The sequence below is a fragment of the Nicotiana tabacum genome, chromosome 15, assembly GCF_000715075.1.
Source record: "Nicotiana tabacum cultivar K326 chromosome 15, ASM71507v2, whole genome shotgun sequence".
NCBI lineage: Eukaryota > Viridiplantae > Streptophyta > Magnoliopsida > Solanales > Solanaceae > Nicotiana > Nicotiana tabacum.
Window position 1 is genome coordinate 97,228,828 of NC_134094.1, and position 11,486 is coordinate 97,240,313.

The window sequence follows — 11,486 nt, forward strand, 5'->3', positions numbered from 1 at the left end:
CCTCGAGGGATTCCCTTTAAGCTTGCCATTTTGCATGATCTACCATGCTCTTAGCCTTCGCATGGATGGCCTCGACATCGACCTTAAATTGGGCCACTTTGGCATCAGCTTTGGTGTTGGCCATGGCCACCTCAGATCTAGCCACTTCGAGTTCGCTAGCCAAGTTTGCCTTATCAGAAACAACCAAGTCCAATCGATATTGAAGCTCCTTGATTTTATCGACCTACACTAAGGCCTTCTCTTTTGCAGCTTGGAGCTGGGTCTCGGCCGACTCCAGTTGTGCTTGGACGGCTTACTTTTTCGAGGCTAAAATGTCCATATTCTTCTTGAACTCTTCAGCCTCGTCTTGTATTGTATCTACTTATTTCTGAAGCTCCCCGATATGTTCGAGGATCTGACGTACCTGCAGGATCGGATCGTTAGTTACTATCTACAATTCATCTTCACTATCGTGAAGCACTCGGAATACCTGCGCTCGGCCATCTCGGCATGCTCGTCCCGAGCTATTATTAAATCGGCCTGAAGCTTCTCACTGAGAAGCTTGTAGGTGTCACTTTTCTCAGTGAGGTCCCGATGTCGGAGAAAAGCCTCGTGATGCAACACCGAAGCCTACAAGCATAAGGGAAGATGTTATGGTTATTTACAACTTTAAAAGTTAGAATATATGAGAAAGAAAAGGCACCTCAATTTACCCGATTTAATGCTTGTCGGGCTTCATTGAATAAACCAGTAGTGCCCGACGACGATTCCTTCCTTAATACCGGCAGGTCACCGAGCCCGGTGACGTCTTCCAAAGCAGAGGACTCAACCCCATCCAAGAAGCCGTGGATATAGGTCACCCCCTGAGGACTCAACATACCGGCCTCACGGATCATGGCATCTGAAATCTGAGGAGACCCGCTGAGGTCGACCGCTCCAAGTTCGTATATTGGGGCACTTTCCCCGCTCTCTCTCTCGACCTCTCTAGCTTGGGGCGGAATGAGATCGACTCTTTTTGGCTCGGAAGCTTCAACTTGAGCTCTCTCACCGACCTCCTCATGTCGGGATGCTTGAACTTCAGCGCTCGCCGGTTCGAGAACTTCTTGTACGGTGACGGTGGCCCGCACCCGTCCACCAATTTGGAATTATCTTCCTCTTCTTCTTCGGACTCGTCCCTTAATCGGCGGATTGAATTCGAAGACATAGAACCGGTGTCCCCCCGGGCTTGCGAGTCCTCCTTGCCGGTCTTTTCTTTTCCGAGCCCGGGGAACTCGGATCTCCTTTCCTCTTCTTCTCTTTGGCCTGCTTCGGAGCAGGGGGTGGGGAAAGACCTCTTCGTCAGCAGATTGGGGCCTTATTGCAACATCCTTTCCGAGGCCTACAAAGAAAAAAAGATGAGTAAGCTCAAGAAAAAGCCCGAACGATCACTGTTCTAAGAAGGAAATTTACCATGATTACGGGCCTCTCATCGACCCCTCGACAACTCCATCCAAGCACGCTCTGAGTACGGCCTCTGTAACACAAGGCCTTCGACCTATTTTTTAAGTTCCGGAATTGGGTCCAGCATCTGGGCTACAGCTGCGACGCCAAAAAATATCAATGAAGAAAGAAATAAGAAGAAAAGCAACGAGATTAAACCTTCAAAGCGAAGTACTACTTATGTTTCATGTTCCATTTCTCGAGAAATGGCATGTCTTCAAAAGGGATCAGGTCCGAAATCCTTACTCGAACAAATCAGCCCATCCAACCTTAGTCCCAACCTTCATCTATGCTCGAGAATGGAGCCTTACTAGCTCGGTGAGCAAGCTTAATCAGCCCGCCTCGATAAAGTCGGGGACTGTATAGGCGCATAAGGTGGTCGAGGGTAAAGGGACATCCCTCGATTTTGTTTACAAAAAATCGGAGGAGAATCACTATTCTCCAGAAGGAGGGGTGGATCTGGTCGAGGGTCACATCATACCTCTTGCAAAAGGCAATAATGATGGGGTCTAAGGGACCTAACGTAAAGGGGTAAGTGTAAACACTTAGATACCCCTCCACGTGAGTAGTGATCGATTCCTCGGGCGAAGGAACCACCACATGCTTATTGACCCAGTTGCAGTCCTGTTTAACCCTAGCGAGGAGTTTTTCGGTGATTGTGCATATGTACCTCGAGACCGGCTCGCATCGGCCCCTTACCAAGGAGGCCTTTTCGACCCTAAAATCAGTAACAGTCGGACACCCTGCCGGAACGAATTCCTCAGGGTGGGGTTCCGCCGCAGCCTCATCGCCGGCGGGCCGTGATGAAGAAGCAGCCTCCTTTTACGGTACGGTCTTAAAAGTTTTCGCCATTGAAGAACAGGAGAAAAGAGAATTAAGATAGCATGCAGATTGATGAGAATTCAATAAATTTGGGTGCAAAAGTTGTAAATCAAAGGGGGTTTTGAAGAAAAATCAAGAGTAGGAAGAGCTTTGAACGTAAAAAAGTTTGAATGAGAAAAAACTAGGGTACTTATAGCTTGTTGGTGATGGTTCAGAACCGGTAGTGGCCGACCAGCGACTGATAGACATTTAATACCTTGATAACTGGACCGACGGGACATTTCGAGTTGTTGCTTACGTCATGATCAGGTGTACCAGTGACGTTCGTCGTTTACATCATTACCCGTCGAGACGGAGCTCGAAAATTCATATCGTTTCTCGTAATTTTCTCTCCGAGAAACGAGGGGACTATCTGTATACGGTCAAAGCCGGGCTTGCCTTTCGTATGACTGATCAAGACTAGAACATGATAGGGCAAGGTTCAAATTCGTATTATATCGAACCATGGTACGAAGTTAGATTGTCGAGCTCGTGACCCAGAGATCGATTAAGATCGAGATTGGCCAAGATCGAGACTGGCCAAGATCGAGATCGAGCAAGATAGAGATCGAACGAGACCAAGGGAAGCTTACTGAGCCAAATAACGGAAAGTCGAAATATCCGCAATCGGGCGAGGATCGCGGCGGAAATCCTGGCACGTATCAAGGAGAGGCCGATTAATTAGCCTATCATGGGATTCTTTACTGTATTTAGAATTGTATCAAGAGTAGGACTCCCCTACTATATAAAGGAGGTCTGATCATTTGTAAGAGAGATCACATTTACGCAATACAAAGCAATATACTGCCTCCTTTTAGCTTTCAATATCTTGTTACTTTGTTCTTATATCATTTGAACCTTCACTTGGTTTGAGGGTGACCGAACTCAAGGGCCATGGATATTCGATTCGTTTGGTTTGTATTTATTTCTTTCACAGTCAATTTTAATATTAATATATATATATATTCTCAATTTGTGCCAAGTTATATCACGTATCCTTAAAACCGCGTATAAATTCAATTGTTTTCCTTTTTTTTTTTTTGGTTAACACACTCCTATAGACAGTAAAAGAAATTTTTAGTAATATATAGTAGTAACATTTAATCAACTTGCGAATATAGTGGTGTAATGAAATATAAACCAGTATGGTGTAATGGTTATCCAAACTCGTGGTTTATAAATTACAGTACAGATAAAAATATACTATATGAGTGAGAAAATGGACAAAGCTGTGGAACTCCACCAGTATTGTTCGGATAATACCATGTTTTGAATTTCTCATTACCCACAAAAGCACAAGGATTAATGATTATCATGTCTAAATTTTGATGGATAAAGTTATTAATAAAATATAGTAAATAAATTCATAAAATTAGTTGAAATATACATAAACTTGCTCGATCAGCATCATTATCAAGAAAAAAGTTTTGATAACTATGGGAATTCGTTGGATGCCTACTTAATTAATGATAGCCACTTAGTTAAGGAAAGTGCATGTGGTCGTGTAGTACTTAACATTGGATAATACAACATTTATAGAAAATTCTCCAAAAGCACTGAAATCTAAACATCACTTTCATTCAATTGAAGAAACCGACCTCGTAAAGCTGAAATTTTTTCTTGTAGATAAGGTTCACAATGTGATCCGATACCCATCTCTAACTTGGCCCCCCATCACCATCAATATTTCTTCCTGCTTATAAATTCCATTAAAATATTAACTTAAAGTTTATGAGTTTCTACGTATATCTCAAATTAAATAAATGATTGATTTATATTTAGATATTTATGAAAATTTAGTAAATATCTTAATACATATATAAGATTTGAAAAAAAAATATTGAGTTATGTGAAACCCCATGTTGTATGCTAGTTCCGCCTTTGTCCACACCTTTTTTTGGGTAATATATTGGCTATAACAATATAATGCATACCAATTGAAATTAAGATTTACTTTGTTGTTGTTCTAGTTGTTCGAAGTATTATGATAATGTTAAGTTTGGTTAGAGATTTACAATATGTCAAATAACAGTATATGCAATGTTAATTAGTGAAATTAAGATTTAATTGATGTTTTTCTAATTATGAGATAATTTTTTGTTTAGTTCAAGATTTATATGTCAACCTAAAAATTAGGGTTTGTTTTGTTTATAGACAAATTATACACTTATTAATAATACAGGGATCCCAGTGTAGAGATTAGTAATCCAGTAATCATTTGTGTTGAATAGGAATATTTAGTTTGATATATTAAAAATTACTTACACAATGCATAACTAGAATATGTGTTTGCTTCTTAAGCAAAATAAAATTTTATTTGCTATTACAAGGATTAGTTTTGTCATTTGAATATTTTTAATTCATACAAGACTAATATATGCATTCATATTCTAAATTTTATCCCGCATAAATAAAATTCTTAGCATAATTTGCCAGCATTATTTATGAGAAAAGAAAAATAATAGTGGTATTATATATAGAGATTAAATTTCCTCATTACACAAACTAAACAACCCTTACGTGTTTGCCGAACAAAAAATTATATAAATGAAATAAAGTCAAATAAAATGGATTAAAATTTAAATAGTCCAAAATTTGAAGCTATTACTAGTCTCCTAGACCTTGGATAATTAATATGAATGGTTATGTATGTTATCTTAGAATATTAAATGAAAGACCCACGACAGGAAATGTGGATATTTCGCATAAATAATGAACATTTCTTATTTTCCTTATCCTCCAACTCTCTAGATTTCTCCCATATACATAAACCTTAGTATCTACAAAATATATAAATGTAGAGAAAAATATAAGACAGGAGGAAAAGGCAGATTTTGATACTAAAGAAGATTCCACAAGAGTAACATCACTATATATAATTTTGGCCACAAAAGTTTAGTGGAAAGTGATTTGAAAGATCAGCTGGCTGCTTGTAAGATATATTACCACATACTGAGAAGTAAAAGAAAGAAAAGAGAGGCTGTGGATGCAAGATTTTCTTGGTAAGTTTATCATGTAGAGAAATTTTTGGCCTTTTGTCTGTATTAGAAAATAGTCTTTAAATTTCTCTTTTATTTCTTGGGTATTAGGTGGATGGTTGGAGGGGTTAATTTGGCTGCTTCTGAGATACGTGCAACAATTTTTGGCATATTTTCTAGTTTTAGTATATTTGTTCTGATATCTCTCTTTATGACACAATTCAATTCTTGATTTTGAGATTGAAATGATGAAAGGTAAAAAAAGATTTCAACTTTGGATTACTTTTTTGATTTGTCATAAAAAATTAATTGTGGGTTGAGTTTAATTTCAAGAATCCTGATTTCTGCAAAAAGATTTCTTTGTATTCAATTTATTATGGAAGAATGTTGTTTTGATGTCATTTTTAGTTTAGCTAACTTGTATGACCAAGCCATTTTGTGGTGAATTCTTGTTTCTCTTATAGGCCAACTGGTATGACTAGGTCATATGAAGGTTGATTTTGTATGTGTTTGTTTCTTAATTATCTCCACTATGTTTGGTTTTCTAGCCTTGCGGACATGATTTTTCTTGGTTAAGAATTTGTTTGATCCTACAAGAAAGCATGTAATTACCTTTGAATCGCCTTTTTTAGATAATTTAATTCCATAATGTGCCCTTCTTGTTAAAATTCTGTCTTTTCTCTTCCTAAAATCCTGGTCTCTGTACTACCCGGAACCTTATATATTCCATGTTGTTTGTGGAATAATCTCTCTTTTTTTTGCATTTTCCATTGTTGTTCCCTCCATGTTTTGCCTAGAAAAATTAGCTCATGATTCTCTGATCAGAAGATAGCTGATAATGGAACAGGGTTCCTTGGCCTACGTGGGTCCCGATTTGTGGTTCTATTATGTTCTTATATCAGTTTCTGGTGAAGGATACTATTGAGGATTAAACATGGAGAATGGTCATGAATCACTCAGCAATGGAAAACCAGCTGATCCTGGTCTCCAAATTATTAGGCACCCCTCTTACCAATCGTGTGGCAAATTATCATTATCTTGGTTAGATATAAGAGTTTTCTATATTAGAATCAGCAATTTTATGGTGGACGATTCGACCCCAGAATATCTTACTCTCAACCATATTCCTCTTTGTCCTGATACACTGCTTGAAGTCAATGGAAGAAGATGTTCCATGTATTCAGAAGGAGCATCTTGCCTCCTTCGAAGGGACCGGGTTGATAAGAAATCTGAAGAAGCTACATTTGTGAGCACGGATAGCATAAAGCTGACTCGAAGTGTGAAATTTGAGGTTTTCAATAAGGATGATCTTGTGCTCTCAGGGGTTTTAGAGATGTCCAATAGCAATGGCTTTGTTGGGGAGGCTAAAAACAGCGTCAAGAGATGGAATATGAATTGTGAATCAGTTATGAGTGCCGGCACTGGTTTTCTGAAGGGTAAACAAATTATAGGTTCTGAACCATTGTCACCAACGATTGAAGTCTTTATTACCGGTTGCTTCTCCGGCACACCTATCATCTTAACCAAGAGTCTGCAGCTCAATCACAGGAAGAAGCACAACAGGAAGGGTATGTTAGACTCAATTCCGGAGCATGAAACAGATGAGCAGCATAAAGATGTCTCATCTGGACTTGATCTTCAGGTATAATTGGTAGTCCAGAACCGGCTTTTTATATATCCATTTGGTATAGTTATTTGGTGTTTTCACATTCTATAATTTCGTACAAAATGCAAAAATTGCTTATAAGGCTCATTCAAACATTCAAATTATTTACATAGTTGAACAATCATTGCTACCTTTAGTGAACTTGGTGTCTTCCTAAAATGTATAAAACAATTAATAAACTTAAAAATGCTTGCAGCCCCTTCTTCCTCCTCTTTCTCCTCCTGTGTTCTTTTAGGGTGATTCTCTTGCTTCGGTCCAAACTAATTTCAGGTTATTTTCATGGTAAAAACAATTGGGAAAAAGCAGATTTTGGGCACAATTGTTTTTCTTCCCTAAACTGTGAATGATGCGCGAACTAGTGGTTGTTTTAGTTTTAGCTTTTCTACAACTTCTTCTTTTAATGATAAAAAGCTATGATTTATAAAATGTCCTTGTGTGGATTCTCTCTTGAAGACTTTTCATGGATTTACACCTTAATCGTTTTTTGGTTTGGTTTCCTTTTCATTTCCTTTAAATCACTAAAATGTGCACTAGCTGACTTTGAGTGGTTCTTTCCCTGAGCCTTCACTATTGATTGCACATGCACCTTGAAAGTAGCTTCTGCTGTCCTTTATTATAGTTGACGAAACTATTAGTACTCCTTCACGTCCCTTCGTGTTGTCAGCTTTCATGCTATATTTTGACAGAGTGGGGGGGATTAGGAAGTGATAACATGACCATGAGAACTAATTATTACCCTACCATTGTTGCCTGGCTTTATTCGTGCTTCAAATCATTCTTTGTTTTGGATAAAATTGTACATGTGTTATATGATGAAACATGTTTCTTTGTTACAACTTACAGAAATGTCTGTATGTTTTAGAAGTAGGACAGGAATCTCATCGTAATCATGTCATAGGATATGGGAGGAGACATATCTTTAGATGATTCTTTAGTATTCTGTTTATCCTTTTCCTTTGTTACAACAGAAATAGCACCGAGGAAGTGCCAGTATTTACAAAATACAAGAAATAGTCCCTCAATCAAATTGTAGGAGCTAATAAAGTTCAGTAGAAGTGTAGAACATCTACAATTTTACATTCTTAATACCATGGGGCAGTAGATGGCCAACATACAGGTTTCAGTTTAGAAGTAAGGATAGAAACACCATCTACTGTTCCCCTTCACAAACTTCACAAAAAGCATGATAAAACAGTATTTTTAATCTTCCAACCAGCTTTCTTCTGTTTCCTTCTAAGCCGGTTGAGATAAGCATCTATTCGAGATTTCAGCATTACCCTAGTGTACCCAAAAGATTAAGATATCTCAGCATACCTTTGCCACCTCAGAGTGTAGGAATAGATTATTTGGTCCCTCTCTTTCCTTCTCGTATGTGTAGGTCCTATTACTTAGCATGTATCTCCTTTGCCAAATAATCATGTGAGAGGCATGCTTGATGAAGAGCTATCCACCCCAAATAGGATACTTCAGAAGGGCTTCTACATTTCGATAATAGTTGCCGAAGCCAGGGTCTTTTGACACTTCTCCTGCTGTCCCTTTTCCATCTTAGGAAATTTACCTTATTAAGACAAATCCATTCCTTCCAATATCCTTTTCATTGTTACTGTACTCTCAATCTCCTAAACTTGGCAATTCCTTCTAAAGATGTCCCAAAATTTCTTGTGCTCTAGACTGTGCTTATGCGGCATTGGGATATACAATCAAGCTAAAACGCTACTGGAAATCCTCCCTTGAAAGAGTGTGACCAAGGCATGGATCTTGCTAGAGTTTAAACTTTAATCCATTTCCTTTCTTGGAATAAAAATCAATTTTAAAATAGGGGACTCAATATGTAACCTCAAGTTCCTCACTCCCAGTTCACCTGACATGCAGGGGCATTATCACCATAGCAACTAGCTAGGACCCACCATTTCCTCTTTTGGCATTACATTGCAACTCTTCAAGGGCAACATGTATTTATGCTGTTTATATGAGCTGATTAAAACGGATTCGTGGTTTATTTGTCGCTTATCATGTGTTACTGGTGAATTCTCTGCTATTTTGGGTACATGCACTGCATGTAAATGACTTCCTGAAGCAAAAATTAAACGAAAGAAAAGGAAAAAACCTTTGTCAAGTGTCTTTCTTAGTTTCTTAGCATTATATTGTAAGTGTCAAGCTGCAAAAGTCAAAGGCCTTCAGTATGTTTGTCTATTACCCATGTCTATTTGTTCCTAATATTGTTTTATATAGCATGCATAATATCTTGGCAGCATTTATTCATGTGTTGACATGAAAAAAGGAAACAAAGGTCGGTCCTCCCTCCTTTCCTGTCCTCTTTTTTACTTGATTAAAATAAAAAGAAAAAGGAAACAAAAGGGGCAGTTTTTGCACTAAAAAGTTAGAGCCCTGAATCATGGAAATTATTCATGTGCTATCCATGAATATTTGTGAACCTTTTAAAATGCTATAATTGTTGAGTACCGCTTCCTGATGAAAATCAGTAGGCTCCTTGCTGACATCATCGTTACATTTACGTCTGTGGCATTGAGTGCTGCCATGTATTTCTTTAGTTTAATAAATTCTTTGTTTTCCACTTGCTATAACAACCTTATAGAGATCTGTTTTCTTTTGTAATGATAGATAATTTTTTGCATGTGATATGAAGGTCAAATTTACTCTCTAATTAAGTCAAAAGTTACAAGTAGGTTATAATGTTTCAACTGATTTTATTGCCTATTTTGCTGCTTTGATTTTGAAGTCGAAAAAAGAGAGGGATGGTTGCATATTTGACCTCACTTTCAGATTTTTGAGTTCCCTTTGTAGATTCTTTTGCTTAAAATCTTCACAGAGCTATGCCGGCTTTTAGCATTTCTTAGTCCCAACATTTGACAGAAGCGAGTCTTTTAAGCATAATTAGTCGAAGAATTCACGCAGCTTCTGAACTTCATTGTGTGTTAACAGGTTGAAGAGTATAGTAAATATGAACCAGAAAGCGAAGAAGACTACAATAGCATGTACTGGAGACAGACTGAATATATGGATGGTGAAGATGGAGAACTATCCTGGTTCAATGCCGGGGTCCGTGTTGGTGTAGGGATTGGCCTTGGCATTTGGGTAGGAGTTGGAATAGGAGTTGGTCTGTTAGTCCGCACCTACCAGACAACTACGCGAAACTTCAGAAGACGGTTTGTATGATATGTACTGCTGCATTTATTTTTTGCATAAACCAAACGGCTAACAACAGAGATATGCTTGTCTTGAGAGTGTGAATTCTACTTGTTAAACAGTTTCAGTGTTGCTAACCATCATACATTTTCATGTAAACCTTACTTTCTGCTGCCGAGTCGAGTCTTTTTGTTTTGGATTTAGGTGTGCAACTTCTTAGTGTTGTTGATGTTCCATTCTGTTGTTGAGGTGTGTCCAAGGCTGCAAATATTATATAATCAGTTGAACAAAGTTACTATGTTGAGCTTTTTTGGGCTTGTAGTTCTATGTAATTTTGTCTTTGTAAAGTTTTAAATAATGAGAAACTAATGGCTTGGTATTAGTTGCCTGGGAAGCAGTAATTATGTTGTTTGATGTTTAAAATTTTAACTAGTATAACTATAATATTTTCCCAACTTGATTTGTATCTGAGTTATTTATTGGAGACAAAGCCATCTTTCTGCAGTTAGTTAACAAGGTATCATATAACAAATTATCATACAAATTGCATGATTTGACTCAAAAGAGCTCAAATCAACCTCAGATTTTTCATGCAACATGGAAGAATGAATATTATTTTAATTGTTTATTGCTCATCAATAATCCTTCTACAATCGGTAGGTTACTTAGTCATTTAATTAAGTTATACCACATTAATGAATAAAATAGGTAAAATTTATGAAAGAAGAAGAGTGTATAACCTTAGGCATTGAAGCTAGCAGCATTATGATCTTATCTTCTAAGCAAGATAACTTACAAGTTTGTTTTACTTATCAAAAGAAAAAGATAACCTACTAATAGCCTGTTTTGCAAGCTTCTCCAAAACCTTTTTCTTTTTTTCTTTTTTTAAAGTTGAAGTGTTTAGCCAAGTTTTTAGAAGGAAAAAAAAAGTGCTTTTAAGTAGAAGCAGAAGCAGTTTTGGAGAAACGGAAAAAAGTAGTTTCTCTCCAAAAACACTTTTTTGAAAAGCGATTTTGAGAAAAATACACTTATGAGCAATTTTTAAAAGCTTGGTCAAACACTAATTGCTGCTCAGAATTGCTTTTCAAATTAATTAGCCAAACATAATCTGTTTTTTACCAAAAGCACTTTTGAGAAAAGCACTTATGAGAAAAAACACTTCTCAAAATAAGTTGTTTTTTGTAGCTTGGCCAAACAGGTTGTTTGACAAGCTGGAAAAATCAGCTTATTTTGAGAAGTGCTTTTTTCAAAGGTGCTTTTGCAAAAAATACTTCTGGAGAAAAACAGTTTGTGTTTGGCTAATCAATTTGAAAATCACTTTTGAACAACAATTTATGTTTGGCCAAGATTTTCAAAAAGTGCTTTTAAGTGTCAAA

At 37.2% G+C, this 11,486-nt stretch overlaps 1 protein-coding gene across 4 annotated transcripts; it reads left to right on the top strand.

Moving 5' to 3' along the window:
* Positions 1 to 5,040: 5,040 nt before the first annotated feature.
* LOC107792133 (uncharacterized protein At1g01500) lies at positions 5,041 to 10,442 on the top strand. 4 transcript variants are annotated; one of them, XM_075231029.1, is made up of 3 exons: positions 5,041 to 5,321; positions 6,212 to 6,939; positions 9,907 to 10,442. In XM_075231029.1, the coding sequence occupies exons 2-3, from the start codon at positions 6,232 to 6,234 to the stop codon at positions 10,138 to 10,140; spliced, it is 942 nt and encodes a 313-aa protein (XP_075087130.1). In that variant the 5' UTR covers positions 5,041 to 5,321; positions 6,212 to 6,231; the 3' UTR covers positions 10,141 to 10,442. The 4 variants fall into 4 exon arrangements, with proteins under 4 accessions (XP_075087130.1, XP_075087128.1, XP_075087127.1 ...); XM_075231027.1 differs by having other exon boundaries at positions 5,042 to 5,321; positions 6,095 to 6,939; XM_075231026.1 differs by having other exon boundaries at positions 5,042 to 5,321; positions 6,145 to 6,939.
* The last annotated feature ends 1,044 nt before the right edge of the window (positions 10,443 to 11,486 follow it).

Excerpts from the sequence above, each read along its gene's own strand:
- LOC107792133 (XM_075231029.1), top strand. The coding sequence starts at position 6,232 with ATGGAGAATGGTCATGAATCACTCAGCAATGGAAAACCAGCTGATCCT. Across the intron at positions 6,940-9,906 it reads CATCTGGACTTGATCTTCAG|GTTGAAGAGTATAGTAAATA; the intron begins GTATAATTGGTA and ends GTGTGTTAACAG.